Genomic DNA, 16,626 nt, shown 5'->3' on the forward strand with positions numbered 1-16,626 from the left:
CTCTGAACCCTCCATCTGTCTTATTGGGTTGTTACTTCCTCCTTCAACAGTCTGAGCTGTCATCTCAATTACCCCACTCCCCTTTAACCCCTCTGAACCCTCCATCTGTCTTATTGGGTTGTTACTTCCTCCTTCAACAGTCTGAGCTGTCATCTCAATTACCCCACTCCCCTTTAACCCCTCTGAACCCTCCATCTGTCTTATTGGGTTTATTGTGATGTTACTTCCTCCTTCTACTCTTTGGTTCTCCACTCTTTCTTTTGGAAGTAAACAACACACACACACACACACACACACACACACACACACACACACACACACACACACTTTTTTTAGTCAAGATGTTTATGGTTGAGCTCTGGTACAGTAACTCTGACAGCCTGGGTGGTTTTTCACACCAGACTTTGACTCATAACAATCTGCATAACGTTCACAGATTGTGCGTGTGCCTGTGTGTGCCTGTGCGTGTGTGTGTGCGTGTGTGTGGTGTGTGTGTGTGCCTGTGTGTGTGCGTGTGCGTGTGTGCGTGTCTGTGTGTGTGTGTGTGTGCTCTATACCTTCTCCCAGTACTGAAGCTACCTTGTCTTGACACAGTCGATGCAGACAAGCTGCTGTTACACAGATGACTTCTTTTAAGCAATGTATCATGTGACCAACCAATAAGGTCCTGGATTCTGAGTTCCGTTCTTCTCTGTACGGTACTCAGCCTACTACACTGAATTGAAGGATTTTAGAAACTGTCCACCTGGCTATTAGACAACACTAGCCTGGGTGACATTCAGGTCCTAAATGCCATACTTGAAAAGTCAACATTTTTACTGCTGGTCTTAGTTTGTCATATTTTCAAGCCCAAACTGAAAGCCTTGACTAGCAGGTTAGCTTCATTTCCAGCCCTGAGTCTCACTATTGATCATGTGTTCCTCTATGTTCCTTCCTGTTCCTCTATGTTCCTTCCTGTCCTCCAGACCAGACACCAGCGGGGTGATACTCACCACTTGACTGTGGAGGAGATTCTAGATGAGACCAAACTACTGGACATCGGCATGAAGCAGAAACAATGGCTGATGACTGAGGTGTGTGTTGGGGTTATCAGAGTTATCATGAAGCAGAAACAATGGCTGATGACTGAGGTGTGTGTTGGGGCGTTCATGTTATCAGAATTATCGGGAGGTGCGAGTGGGAAACTGAGAATGTTTTGTTGCTTGACCTTTCACCTTTTCAATAGATGACGCCAAATCTGTTTTTGACAATTACAAACTTATCAACGTGAATAATGTAGATCGTTTGACAATATGATCAAGGTTAAGCAAGCTAGCTAACTTTATTATTAGCAACGTTTAGCTAGCTGATATCCTATTGGTTGAAGAATTGGTTTGATTTCAAAAGCATGTGAACAGTAACGTTTGAGTTCCCACCTCCCACAAGCACCTGCTGCCCCATGTGTGTCTGAAGGAGAGAGAGAGAGAATAAGACATGTATCAGAAACAACAACTTGTTAAATGATAATGATTATTGATATGGATCAATTGTGAATTCTTTAAAACCACTACCACCTCCCCAAACTGTTGCCCTCATTATTCTACTCATAAAACATCGTTTTTAGAAACCATCTTCCACCTCTCTCTCTTCTTGCTCTCTCCCTCTCTTTATTTACCTCCGTCCCACCCTCCTCTTCCTCGGGCCAAACAGACAAGTGGTTTGAGACCCGTTGAAATAAATGTGACTTGACTAAGTCTCTGTCCCGTCCCCCAGGCGCTGGCCAGTAACCCTAAGATAGAGGTGAGGGATGGGAAATATGCCTTCAAGCCCAAATATCACCTGAAGGACAAGAAAGCCCTGCTCAGACTGTTGGATAAACATGACCAGCTGGGACTGGGAGGATTACTGCTAGACGATGTGGAGGAGGGACTACCTAACTCTGCCAAGGCACTAAAGGTGTGTGTGTGTGTGTGTGTGTGTGTGTGTGTGTGTGTGTGTGTGTGTGTGTGTGTGTGTGTGTGTAAGAGTATTAATGAGTCAGACATAGTAACGGCCTCTGTTCCTCCCCAGGTTTTGGGAGACCAGATCATCTTTGTGACAAGACCAGACAAGAAGAAGATTCTGTTCTATAATGATAAACACTGTCAGTTTACAGTTGACGAAGGTGAGAGCGTTGGTGTAGTTTCTCTACCTTAATAAAAAAAAATGCCCTCATGGTAGATGAGTGGGAGCATTGGTATGGTGTCTTTTGCTTAGTTCTCTGTAGAAGGTGAGAATATAATGTTAATTAGAACTAGAGTGTTGGTATGGTCTCTCCCTTAATTTAGTTTGCAGTGGTTGAAGATGAGAGCATCTGTATAGTTTCTCCCCATTAAATCTCTGTTGAAAAGCTGAGCATTGGTAGGGTTTTTCTCCTGTCTTCCAATGCAGAATGTGAAAGTGTTGGTACAATTTCTCCCTTAATTATCAGTTTGCAGTAGATTCAGATAAGAGCGTTGATAAGGTCTCTCTTCCTTATTTCAGTTAAAGGAGCTTTATTGACATGAAATACATTCTGTAAATATTGCCAAAGGTTAAAAAAAAATGTTTATGTTTTATAAGTCTAAAGAAGTAACGTCTAAAGTACAACTGCATAAAGTCACTTAGTTCTCTGTAGAAAGTGTGAGCACTGGTACGGTTTCTCTCCCTTTGCTTGGTCTGGTTTCTCTTTTACGTAATGACCTCAATGGCTCCTCCCAGTGGTTAGATCCCGCAGGTTTATATATATATCTTTTTTTTACTATGACGTAATTTTGAAGTGTAGAGCTTTCAGTTCGTTCATACCAGGATTCATTCAGTCAATATAGGATATTAACTGAATGTAATTTTTTGCTTACTTGTATGTTTTGATTTGTTTACTTGTATGTATTGTGTACTGCAATTCAGCTTTTATCTGCCAAGTACGACCTAGTTGTAAAAATGTAATAAACTACTATTGTCCTACCCGAGCTAATGGTATCCTGTCTGTGTTTCCTGGTCTATGGTCCCAGAGTTCACCAAGCTGTGGCGGAGTATCCCAGTGGACTCTATGGACGAAGAGAAGATAGAGGACTATCTCAAGAGACAGGGCATCTCCTCCATGCAGGAGACTGGACCCAAGAAAGTGGTGAGCTTCTCTCTCTCCCCACCTCTTTCTCTACCTCTCCAGATCTCTCTACCTCTCCACCGCTGTTCTCTCTCTCTCTCTCTCTCTCTCTCTCTCTCTCTCTCTCTTTCTGTTTCTACTTTCTGTTTCTGTCTCAATTCCAGTCGTGGGGGGGGGGGGGGCAGCTAACGCACCTGACTCCAGTAATCAACTAATCATGATCTTCAGTGTAGAAAGCAGTTAGTTTAAATCAGCTGTGTTTTGCTAGGGGATGGGGGGAAAGGTGTGACACCAATCAAGCCCCCCCCCCCCGACGACTGGAATTGCCCAGGCCTGCCGGTCTGTCACATTGCTGGGACAATCAACCGAAAATGATCTTGACACCCACACAGAACATAGAGAGGACATTTAACATGTGGATAGTAATGATAAGGATCCTTTACTAGAGGAATGTGATGTTTAACATGAAATAAGTCGTGACTGATATACTGATATGGGCTATTTGTTACCGAGACAGTTGATCGCTACAACATTCAAACTAGAAGTAGTAAGTTGAAGGGTCATATAAAAAGTAACTGAGGGGCACATTCATGTTATAAACTTGTTCTATTTATCGACATTGTGATAATTTAGTCAATTTATGGTGGTACGGATTTATGTCCACATCTCCTGGCTCTATCACTCTCTTATCCTATCACTCTCTCTATCTTTCTCTGCATATTTCTCAGCTTGTCTCCTTCCCTCCCCGTCTGTTTTATATTCCTCTCCTCTCTCTCTGGTACCCCGACTGAGTACTGACACACTGCTTCATCCATATCACATAACTTATCTGTGATTGGTTGTTTCTACAATAAACCGGTCTGTGATTGTCTGTTTTGGTGGTGTTGCTACAGTTACCAATCAAGAGGAAGAAGCCAGGTGGACAGAAGAAGAGGCGCTTCAAGACTCACAACGACCATCTGGCTGGAGTACTGGAGGACTACTCAGAGGGCGTACCCGCTAAGAAGTGATGTCACTTCCTGGTTATACCCCTCCCACTTCCTCTTCCCTGGCCCAGTGAGAGAGGGGTGACCTGGGAGTTGTTGTTTTTGTAGTTTGTTTTGCCAGAAATAAACTTTTTTTATTTGTCTCACCAAAACTACAATGAAGATGAGAGGAGACAATGGCGGTGTCTCAAAAGTGTGAACTTGCTTCCTTTTCTTGTGTCCTTTCCTCCCCGATGATAAAGGAGAAGAGATGAGGAAAGGAAGCCATTTTGGAACATTGAGACACAAGATGGCTGACTGATTGACTGAAGTGAAGTCCTTGCCAAACACACCAACCTAAAGAGGCGCTCGCTGTCCTTTCTGATAATACTGTACCAGTTTGGTTCTAAGCGGTAATACAAAAGGTGGACGGCTTTAGGGTAGCAAAAATTCCAGTTTTCCAGAAATCCCAGTTGGAATATTCCTGTAATGACAAATTCCCTGGAATCTGGTAATACTCCAATGGGGATGTCTGGAAAAGTTCCAGCCTTAGAAGGGGCTGTATGTGTAAATGTCTGGAACAGGATGGACACTGTGTGTGTGGTATTGGAGAGAGAATGTGTGTGGAAGTGGTTTTAAATAATAGCAGTCTGATCATCTGCTGTGGATGTTCCTTATATTCATTTACAACAGTGGTCACCAATGGCAACCTGGAGAAATACAGGACGTGCAGGGTTTTGCTCCAGACCTGCACAAACACTCCTGAATTAGCTAAACAACTCGTAGAATCTACCATGTTTACTCAGACAAACACTAGCCTGGTCCCAGGTCTTTGTGCTGTCATTCCAAACGGCATGACAAGGAGTCATAGCAGAGTTGAAACCAGGCTAGACAAACACCCCACTCCCATAGAATCCTTACAGAATATACTACTCAGCTAATAAACTGTTCATCAGAATATACTACTCAGCTAATAAACTGTTCATCAGAATATACTACTCAGCTAATAAACTGTTCATCAGAATATACTACTCAGCTAATAAACTGTTCATCAAGACTTTGATTGGGTGAATGGGTTGTGTTAGTGCAGGGCTAGAACAAAAGCCTACACACCCTGTATCTCCACTTCCTGGTTGGTTGGTGACCGCTGGTCTCGGAGCTTTCTTCATTACTGAGCATGTTACACACAGTATCTTTTCCTGAGGCCTTTCTCTGACGGACACACAATAAAGTCATAGAAAACACACTGTACTGTTTCTTCTTGATAACATGAGGCCTGGATTCAATCTGATTGTTACATTTAAAGGTAATATCTGATTCGGAGAAAGAGGACGCGAGGAATCACGGAAAGACAAATGAAGATTGGTTGGATGATGGCTCAGTGGGCGAATAGACTGGTTGGATGATGGCTCAGTGGGCGAATAGACTGGTTGGATAAAAGCTCAGTGGACGAATAGACTGGTTGGATGATGGCTCAGTGGGCGAATAGACTGGTTGGATGATGGCTCAGTGGAAGACTGGTTGGATGAAAGCTCAGTGGACGAATAGACTGGTTGGATGATGGCTCAGTGGGCGAATAGACTGGTTGGATGATGGCTCAGTGGGCGAATAGACTGGTTGGATGATGGCTCAGTGGGCGAATAGACTGGTTGGATGAAAGCTCAGTGGGCGAATAGACTGGTTGGATGAAAGCTCAGTGGGCGAATAGACTGGTTGGATGAAAGCTCAGTGGGCGAATAGACTGGTTGGATGAAAGCTCAGTGGCCGAATAGACTGGTTGGATGAAAGCTCAGTGGGCGAATAGACTGGTTGGATGAAAGCTCAGTGGGCGAATAGACTGGTTGGATGAAAGCTCAGTGGGCGAATAGACTGGTTGGATGAAAGCTCAGTGGGCCTAACCGACTGGTTGGATGAAAGCTCAGTGGGCGAATAGACTGGTTGGATGAAAGCTCAGTGGGCGAATAGACTGGTTGGATGAAAGCTCAGTGGGCGAGGCTTAATGACAGAGCAGTGAGTGGAATTTACAGCTGAGAGACAAAAGTAACTTTTTAGGGTGTCAGGTTGGAGGTGTATGGGGGGTGTTAAACGCGCGTTGCAACCTGCCAAGGTCGCCAGTTCTAATCCCGTTTGCGACTAGTTTTCCAACTCTACCCAACATTACTAATTACATTTCTAACCTACAAACTCTGAACAGCTTTAAATACAAAAACAAGGATGGTGGCCCACCCCCTGCTAGCACTGAGATAGATGACACTCGACTGCTTTTCTCCTTCCCCCTTCTGACACCGAGGTGGTGACACACATCTGTGTGTGCCTGGCAGATATCTCAGCTTGGATGTCGGCCCACCACCTCAAGCTCAACCTAGACAAGACGGAGCTGCTCTTCCTCCCAGGGAAAGGCCTGCCCACTCAAAGATCTCTCCATCACGGTTGCCGACACCAGTGGCGTGACCCTGGACAACACCCTGTCGTTCTCTCCAAACATCAAAGCTAGTGACTCGCTCCTGTAGGTTCATGCTCTACAGCGTCCATAGAGTACGACCCTGAACAACACCCTGTCGTTCTCTCCAAACATCAAAGCTGTGACTCGCTCCTGTAGGTTCATGCTCTACAGCGTCCGTAGACTACGACCCTGCCTCACACAGCAAGGGGCACAGGTCCTAATCCAGGCAGTTGTCCTCTCCCATCTGGACTACTGAAACTCTGTTGGCTGGGCTCCTTACTTGTGCCATCAAACCCCTGGAACTTATCCAGAACACAGCAGCCCGCCTGGTTTTCAACCTCATGTTACATACTGACTACGTTGAGTCTGCTAAATGACTCCCTACTGTAAGTCTCTCTGGATAAGAGAGTCTGCTAAATGACTCCCTACTGTAAGTCTGTCTGGATAAGAGTCTGCTAAATGACTCCCTACTGTAAGTCTCTCTGGATAAGAGAGTCTGCTAAATGACTCCCTACTGTAAGTCTCTCTGGATAAGAGAGTCTGCTAAATGACTCCCTACTGTAAGTCTCTCTGGATAAGAGAGTCTGCTAAATGACTCCCTACTGTAAGTCTCTCTGGATACGAGAGTCTGCTAAATGACTCCCTACTGTAAGTCTGTCTGGATAAGAGTCTGCTAAATGACTCCCTACTGTAAGTCTCTCTGGATAAGAGAGTCTGCTAAATGACTCCCTACTGTAAGTCTCTCTGGATAAGAGAGTCTGCTAAATGACTCCCTACTGTAAGTCTGTCTGGATAAGAGTCTGCTAAATGACTCCCTACTGTAAGTCTCTCTGGATAAGAGAGTCTGCTAAATGACTCCCTACTGTAAGTCTCTCTGGATAAGAGAGTCTGCTAAATGACTCCCTACTGTAAGTCTCTCTGGATAAGAGAGTCTGCTAAATGACTCCCTACTGTAAGTCTCTCTGGATACGAGAGTCTGCTAAATGACTCCCTACTGTAAGTCTCTCTGGATAAGAGTCTGCTAAATGACTCCCTACTGTAAGTCTCTCTGGATAAGAGTCTGCTAAATGACTCCCTACTGTAAGTCTCTCTGGATAAGAGTCTGCTAAATGACTCCCTACTGTAAGTCTCTCTGGATAAGAGAGTCTGCTAAATGACTCCCTACTGTAAGTCTCTCTGGATGAGAGAGTCTGCTAAATGACTCAAATGTTCTAGGTTCACAGGTTCTAATCTTGCGGATGCCATTTAAAAAAAAAGAGAAGAGGGTATATGTATAGCCCTGTTTACACCTCACATTAACATGTGGTTTCTCTGATCTGATCAAAGTGATCCAATCCAAACCTGTTTAAAGTTTGCCACATCTACACATGGTATTAATGTGTCTGAGTCCCAATAACCTCTCCATCCTCCTGAGCATTGGAGTGGTGTAGGCATGAGTTGGAGCAAGTTTCCATGTAGTTAAAACAGACTGGCTAAAGTAAAACAAAAACGGACTTCACTGGCTAAACCAAAACAGATTGTATTGGATTTCCTTGAGTCCTCTAATCGTCTCCTCAAAACCCATAGGATGAGAAGGTTAGAACAGGGAGGGATCCTAAAATCCAATGTAGGGAAGTGAACAAGTGCACACTTTGGGAGAAAGGGGAGATTATTGGGACGCACCCAGTGAGTATTTCTAGTCAGAGTACAGCAACCCTGTCCTACAGTCTCCAAACAGCAAACTACAACTTTTAAATAAGTCCTTTTAATTACATTTGGATATAAAGCATTTGGTGGTAAACAGTCAGACAGGAAACATATAACACTTCCACTACAAAGGGGCCGTTTCCCAGTCACAGGTCAAGCCTAATCATGGACTAAAAGCTTTTTAAATCCAGCTGGGTCTGGGAAACAGGACCTTGGTGTGGTGAGACAAGGAGAACAGTTCAGTGACATTCTTCAGTTATTTGTTAAAGTAGTAGCAGTCCATTTTGAGTGGTAAGAGATTCCTTCATTCGCTGTCTGCCAGAGAGGTCCATTTTGAGTGGTAAGAGATTCCTTCATTCGCTGTCTGCCAGAGAGGTCCATTTTTGGCTGCGAGCTGGGGGTTAGTTTTTGGCCGGCGTGACGGCGGAGGTGGTTTTGACAGTCTTCTTCATGTGGTGGTAGTTGGGGAGGATCTTCATCAGGAAGTCAAGCTGAAGAGTCTGAGGCTGCAGAACACATGAACACAAAGACATGTTGTTCTTCACTGCTGACGAGGAAACAGTGGATGGACTGGTTCTTTGGTATAAAGTGGAGAAAGACAAAGCTACATAGACTGTATGTACAGGCCTTATACACACAGACCCGTAGAACACTAATCTCAGTGTGTGTGTGTACCTGTGGTCGCTCTGTCTGCACACGTCTCTGACACCCCGAGCCGAAGATGACAGTGTTTTCAGGTATGACCTCACAGGTGTTGACCTGGCAACAGGCGCCGATGATACAACCAGAAGTTAGAATCATGTTCCTGCCCAGGTCAGCTGGAGAGGAGGGGGGAGGGGGGGGGGGGGTTGAACAGATATGAGAACACAGTTCAGATGATGGAAGGGTTCTCTCCATAAGTGATTTATAAACCAATCAACAGTTCAGATGATGGAAGGGTTCTCTCCATAAGTCATTTATAAACCAATCAACAGTTCAGATGATGGAAGGGTTCTCTCCATAAGTCATTAATAAACCAATCAACAGTTCAGATGATGGAAGGGTTCTCTCCATAAGTCATTTATAAACCAATCAACAGTTCAGATGATAGAAGGGTTCTCTCCATAAGTGATTTATAAACCAATCAACAGTTCAGATGATGGAAGGGTTCTCTCCATAAGTGATTAATAAACCAATCAACAGTTCAGATGATGGAAGGGTTCTCTCCATAAGTCATTTATAAACCAATCAACAGTTCAGATGATGGAAGGGTTCTCTCCATAAGTCATTTATAAACCAATCAACAGTTCAGATGATGGAAGGGTTCTCTCCATAAGTCATTTATAAACCAATCAACAGTTCAGATGATGGAAGGGTTCTCTCCATAAGTCATTTATAAACCAATCAACAGTTCAGATGATGGAAGGGTTCTCTCCATAAGTCATTTATAAACCAATCAACAGTTCAGATGATGGAAGGGTTCTCTCCATAAGTCATTTATAAACCAATCAACAGTTCAGATGATGGAAGGGTTCTCTCCATAAGTCATTTATAAACCAATCAACAGTTCAGATGATGGAAGGGTTCTCTCCATAAGTCATTTAAAAACCAAACTACACAGACACACTCAGTCATATAGAACATTGGGAAGAAGACTGTCATTACTGAATTTGTGGCATTTTAACCTTTCTTACCTTTGGATTCTATGACATTGTTGTCCCCAATTTTCAAAGCTTGAGACACTGCAAGTATCATTGGTTAAGGATAGTTTCATACTTTACCAACAAAAGGACTTTCAGAGCAACAATATACACACATACAGATATGTAATATTAGACAGAGGTCAAATGTCCAAATAGCTGTACCCTAAAGGTCAGTCATTGGCTGTACTACACCTCTATATGCTGTACCCTATAGGTCAGTGGCTGTACTACACCTCTATATGCTGTACCCTATAGGTCAGTGGCTGTACCCTATAGGTCAGTGGCTGTACTACACCTCTATATGCTGTACCCTATAGGTCAGTGGTTGTATCCTATAGGTCAGTGGCAGTACCCTATAGGTCAGTGGCAGTACCCTATAGGTCAGTGGCAGTACCCTATAGGTCAGTGGCAGTACCCTATAGGTCAGTGGCTGTACCCTATAGGTCAGTGGCTGTACCCTATAGGTCAGTGGCTGTACCCTATAGGTCAGTGTACCACACTTCAATATAAAAGGATACTACATCCAACTTCAAACACGTTGTTGATGCCGATGGTCATCGTCTTGGGCTCCACTCCCTCAGAGTCAGGCGCTATGTTCTCTGGATAACTGATCAGAGACAGAACACCAGCTTCAATCACTACAATGTAGACCATCATATGGCAGAGGAAACAGAGGTAGGAGAGAGCAAAAGAGAGGTGGGGGAAAGACAGAATAAAAGGATGGAAGGAATAAAGTGTAGGGAGAATGGATGGATGTAACAGGGGAGGGGGAAATTAAGAGGGGGGGGGGAGAAAGAGGCATCAATAGAACACAGGAGAGACCTCACCATTGCACCCTTCCACTTCTATAAGATTCACTATTGTTATGTTCACCTGTTAATTATGAGAGCTTGTTCCTCGATGAGGTTGCCTTCTCCGATGACTATGGGTCCTGCCTCGGCTATAATGCGGGCTTTGGGATGGACCACCGTTCTGGCACCTGGAAGAACCATAGTCAAATGTGTAACGTTAGCCTCCTACATCAACCATTTTAGCTGGCTGCAAAGTGGATATGTACTCAGTAACCTGAACCATGTAATAATCTCAAGCTATATGGAGACTAGAGCTACTACAGACAAACGAATGTTGTTGCTCATTGTTAAATAAATAGTTAGCGAGCGTTACCTGGCTAGCTAAGCTAAAGGCTACATTTTATGTCCTCTTACCAATAGTGACGTCCCCTCTGATCTCGCTTTCCACGCACACCACGGCGCCAGCTGCTATTTTAGCACTACAAACAGAAAACCAAGTGTTGGTAATAATCAGCCATACAAAAAAACGTACCATTTATGAATCATCTGTATGTCTACAAGTTAGTTACGATTTTAGCTATAGCAAGCAGCTAACTTAGCTAGTCACGTTAGCTAGCGGTTTCCTAAAACATATTCACCTTGTTTAACACATTCAAACTATCATAAAACATTATGAGACAGTAACAATGTGTTATTTGATACACAATACTGTACTAAAAACGAATTCAAGTTGGATTCGTAATACCTTTTTTGAGCACTTTGTTTATCCGACATTTTGTTGATCGACTTGAGTTTTTCGACAATCGATTTCGAATCCTTCTCAGGATAAACGACGTCATTGTGCGCTTGCGTGGAACGCAGACAAGATGAGGAGGGGAGGATTAATGGGGATTTACTGTCACCTAGCGAATGTTTACAAAACTGCAGCTGGCCTAATCTCCTTATAGTATTTTTATTCAGAGAAAATGGTTAAAGTATTATTATTTTTCTTCTCCTTTTTATGCTACTCTCTGTTTATCATATATGCACAGTCACTTTAACTATACATTCATGTACATACTACCTCAATTGGGCCGACCAACCAGTTCTCCCGCACATTGGCTAACCGGGCTATCTGCATTGTATCCCACCACCCGCCAACCCCTCCTTTTACGCTACTGCTACTCTCTGTTCATCATATATGCAGAGTCACTTTAACCATACCTACATACTACCTCAATAAGCCTGACTAACCGGTGTCTGTATGTAACAGTATAGCTTCCGTCCCTCTCCGCGCCCCTACCTGGGCTCGAACCAGGGACCCTCTGCACACATCGACAACAGCAGATGGAAACGCTAGCTAGCCATTTCACATTGGTTACATGTATGTAGCCTCGCTACTTTTATAGCCTCGCTACTGTATATAGCCTGTGTTTTTACTGTTGTTTTATTTCTTTACTTACCTGTTGTTCACCTAATACCTTTTTTTGCACTATTGGTTAGAGCCTGTAAGTAAGCATTTCACTGTAAGGTCTACACCTGTTGTATTCGGCGCACGTGACAAATTAACTTTGATTTGAATCCCAAATCAACCCTAGCCCCTATCTCCTAACCTTATCCCCTAGCCCCTATCTCCTAATCTTATCCCCTAGCCCCTATCTCCTAACCTGATCCCCTATCTCCTAACCTTATCCCCTAGCCCCTATCTCCTAACCTTATCCCCTAGCCCCTATCTCCTAATCTTATCCCCTAGCCCCTATCTCCTAACCTGATCCCCTATCTCCTAACCTTATCCCCTAGCCTCTATCTCCTAACCTTGTCCCCTAGCCCCTATCTCCCAACCTTATTCCCTAGCCCCTATCTCCTAACCTTATCCCCTATCCCCTATCTCCTAACCTTATCCCCTAGCCCCTATCTCCTAACCTTATCCCCTAGCCCCTATCTCCTAACCTGATCCCCTAGCCCCTATCTCCTAACCTGATCCCCTAGCCCCTATCTCCTAACCTGATCCCCTAGCCCCTATCTCCTAACCTGATCCCCTAGCCCCTATCTCCTAACCTGATCCCCTAGCCCCTATCTCCTAACCTGATCCCCTAGCCCCTATGTAGATCTGAAAGTATAAGAAGTGTCAACAACATGTCATCTGACAGATAACCTTCACCGTGTCCTTGACTGATGGAGTTCAATTATAACCTCCCACCTTTGTCCTTGACTAGTCTCCAATCACCATTTATCCTGGTCCCAGATCAGTGTTTACTGTACCCGGGTCTTTGGCTGTATTCGCTCATTGTCATGCCGACCGGTGTGTACGCAGAGGACAGAGTTACCTGTCAATCATCAACCCGTCACTGTATCTGAAATTAGCACACACACACACACACACACACACACACACACACACACACACACACACACACACACACACACACACACACACACTTTTCAATTACCCTCTCCCACCTCTCCCACTTCCTGATCATTTAAAAAGCATCATCAACAACACATTTTCTAGATAGTCAGGCTGAACTTCAAAACACAGAGCTTCAAATCACTCAAACTTTCAGATGTCTGCCTAGATCAGAAAGGAAATTAGCATTTTCAAAACTCTATAAATTCTTAATTATGGGTTGTAGAAGAAGAGAATACATAAATGATTAAATATGCGCTAACCTAATTTAGAAAGTAGTACATAATATATGAATTATGTACACACACACACACACACACACACACACACACACACACACACACACACACACACACACACACACACACACACACACACACACACACACACACACACACACACACACACACACACAGAGAGAGAGAGAGCAATTGTATAACCAGACTCTCCCCTTTTTAGATGTTGGATGAAGTGACGTGATGACGAGGTATGAACAGAACAGACTTCACATGAGTTAAACAGACTGGCTAAACCAAAACACACTTCAATGAGTTAAACAGACTGGCTAAACCAAAACACACTTCAATGAGTTAAACAGACTGGCTAAACCAAAACACACTTCACATGAGTTAAACAGACTGGCTAAACCAAAACAGACTTCACATGAGTTAAACAGACTGGCTAAACCAAAACACACTTCACATGAGTTAAACAGACTGGCTAAACCAAAACAGATTTCAATGAGTTAAACAGACTGGCTGAACCAAAACAGACTTCACATGAGTTAAACAGACTGGCTAAACCAAAACAGACTTCACATGAGTTAAACAGACTGGCTAAACCAAAACAGATTTCAATGAGTTAAACAGACTGGCTAACCAAAACAACTTCACATGAGTTAAACAGACTGGCTAAACCAAAACAGATTCACATGAGTTAAACAGACTGGCTAAACCAAACACACTTCACAGAGTTAAACAGACTGGCTAAACCAAAACAGATTTCACATGAGTTAAACAGACTGGCTAAACCAAAACAGACTTCACATGAGTTAAACAGACTGGCTAAACCAAAACACACTTCACATGAGTTAAACAGACTGGCTAAACCAAACAGATTCACATGAGTTAAACAGACTGGTAAACCAAACAACTTCACATGAGTTAAACAGACTGGCTAAACCAACACAGATTTCACATGAGTTAAACAGACTGGCTAAACCAAACAACTTCACATGAGTTAAACAGACTGGCTAAACCAAAACAGACTTCACATGAGTTAAACAGACTGGCTAAACCAAAACAGACTTCACATGAGTTAAACAGACTGGCTAAACCAAAACAGATTCACATGAGTTAAACAGACTGGCTAAACCAAAACAGATTTCACATGAGTTAAACAGACTGGCTAAACCAAAACACACTTCACATGAGTTAAACAGACTGGCTAAACCAAAACAGACTTCACATGAGTTAAACAGACTGGCTAAACCAAAACATATTTCACATGAGTTAAACAGACTGGCTAAACCAAAACAGACTTCACATGAGTTAAACAGACTGGCTAAACCAAAACACACTTCACATGAGTTAAACAGACTGGCTAAACCAAAACACACTTCACATGAGTTAAACAGACTGGCTAAACCAAAACAGACTTCACATGAGTTAAACAGACTGGCTAAACCAAAACAGACTTCACATGAGTTAAACAGACTGGCTAAACCAACACAGATTTGAACATGAGTTAAACAGACTGGCTAAACCAAAACACACTTCACATGAGTTAAACAGACTGGCTAAACCAAAACACACTTCACATGAGTTAAACAGACTGGCTAAACCAAAACAGACTTCACATGAGTTAAACAGACTGGCTAAACCAAAACAGATTTCACATGAGTTAAACAGACTTCACGAGTTAAACAGACTGGCTAAACCAAAACAGATTTCACATGAGTTAAACAGACTGGCTAAACCAAAACACACTTCACATGAGTTAAACAGACTGGCTAAACCAAAACACACTTCACATGAGTTAAACAGACTGGCTAAACCAAAACACACTTCACATGAGTTAAACAGACTGGCTAAACCAAAACACACTTCACATGAGTTAAACAGACTGGCTAAACCAACACAGATTTCACATGAGTTAAACAGACTGGCTAAACCAAAACAGATTTCACATGAGTTAAACAGACTGGCTAAACCAGAACAAGATTATGAGAAGTTACAGACAGATGGACAGAAAGACACTCACCCCAAACTCCATAAAAACTAACAGACAAACAGGACAATTCTCTATTACCTTTGAACTCTGACCTCCACCTTGACTGATAGTTGAACTCTGACCTCCACCTTGTCCTTGACTGATAGTTGAACTCTGACCTCCACCTTGTCCTTGACTGATAGTTGAACTCTGACCTCACCTTGTCCTTGACTGATAGTTGAACTCTGACCTCCACCTTGTCCTTGACTGATAGTTGAACTCTGACCTCACCTTGTCCTTGACTAGTCTCCAATCACCATTTATCCTGGTCCCAGATCAGTGTTAACTGTACCCAGGTCTTTGGCTGTATTCGCTCATTGTCATGCCGACCGGTGTGTCCGCAGAGGACAGAGTTACCTGTCAATCATCAACCCGTCACTGCTGACAGCTCAATGTCACTGTATCTGAAGTTAGCACACACACACACACACACACACACACACACACACACACACACACACACACACACACACACACACACACACACACACACACACACACACACACACACACACACCTTAAACCCCGTAGAAATAGCATTTGGGACTAACAAAATGTCCCCAGTTGGTCAAATTTTTGTTTGTTTACTATTCTCGTGGGGACTTCTAGTCCTCACAAGTATAATTAAACATGCACACACACACACACACACACACACACACACACACACACACACACACACACACACACACACACACACACACACACACACACACACACACACAGCAGGTGTGTCTTTTCCTCTGGCTGCTGTTGAACTCTGAGAACCATACAGGAAGTCCATCATCTCAGAACAACAATCCCCTCTTACACCACTTCCTGTTAAGATTGAGAGAGAGCGAGAGAGAGGATCATAGTGTGTGTGTGTGTGTGTGTGTGTGTGTGTGTGTGTGTGTGTGTGTGTGTGTGTGTGTGTGTGTAAGAATGAATAGGTGATCAGTATTCATCATTATAGTCATTATTGAGTCAGAGGAAACAATGCAGATGACTGATTAACTCTGGGTAGTTAGGAGCTTCCTGTCTGACATCCAACAGGGGGCCATAACAGCAATACACACACACACACACACACACACACACACACACACACACACACACACACACACACACACACACACACACACACACACACACACACACACACACACACACACACACACACACACACACACACACACGAGAGCTAGAGAGCTAGAGAGCTTCCCTATTCATTAACTATTTTAATGTCAAAGTTGACAACACTGTGCAAAACCAAAACTGAAAAAGGTTTTGGATTTGACCTCATATCATTTTATTTCT

At 43.3% G+C, this 16,626-nt stretch overlaps 2 protein-coding genes across 7 annotated transcripts in view; one reads left to right on the top strand and one right to left on the bottom strand.

Annotated features, from left to right (window-relative positions):
• The window catches only part of gtf2e2 (general transcription factor IIE, polypeptide 2, beta), a 30,362-nt gene extending 25,048 nt beyond the window's left edge, over nt 1–5,314 (top strand). For 2 of the 3 annotated variants that reach the window (XM_082978161.1, XM_082978160.1), the window contains exons 4-8: nt 966–1,130; nt 1,753–1,935; nt 2,050–2,143; nt 3,009–3,124; nt 3,997–5,314. In XM_082978161.1, the coding sequence (XP_082834287.1) occupies nt 966–1,130; nt 1,753–1,935; nt 2,050–2,143; nt 3,009–3,124; nt 3,997–4,113 (675 nt within the window). In that variant the 3' untranslated portion in view covers nt 4,114–5,314. 3 annotated transcript variants of the gene reach the window in all.
• A 2,925-nt stretch (nt 5,315–8,239) lies between these two features.
• On the bottom strand, nt 8,240–15,763 carry LOC100196300 (Dynactin subunit 6). 4 transcript variants are annotated; one of them, XM_082978162.1, is made up of 8 exons: nt 15,367–15,763; nt 12,977–13,003; nt 11,085–11,149; nt 10,753–10,858; nt 10,398–10,486; nt 9,871–9,918; nt 8,873–9,015; nt 8,240–8,703 (listed from the first exon to the last, which is right to left on the bottom strand). In XM_082978162.1, exons 2-8 carry the CDS (start codon nt 12,985–12,987, stop codon nt 8,599–8,601), a joined length of 567 nt encoding a protein of 188 aa, XP_082834288.1. In that variant the 5' UTR covers nt 12,988–13,003; nt 15,367–15,763; the 3' UTR covers nt 8,240–8,598.
• Nucleotides 15,764–16,626: the final 863 nt, after the last annotated feature.

This window comes from Salmo salar, chromosome 08 (assembly GCF_965601325.2).
Source record: "Salmo salar chromosome 08, fSalSal1, whole genome shotgun sequence".
Taxonomy (NCBI): domain Eukaryota; kingdom Metazoa; phylum Chordata; class Actinopteri; order Salmoniformes; family Salmonidae; genus Salmo; species Salmo salar.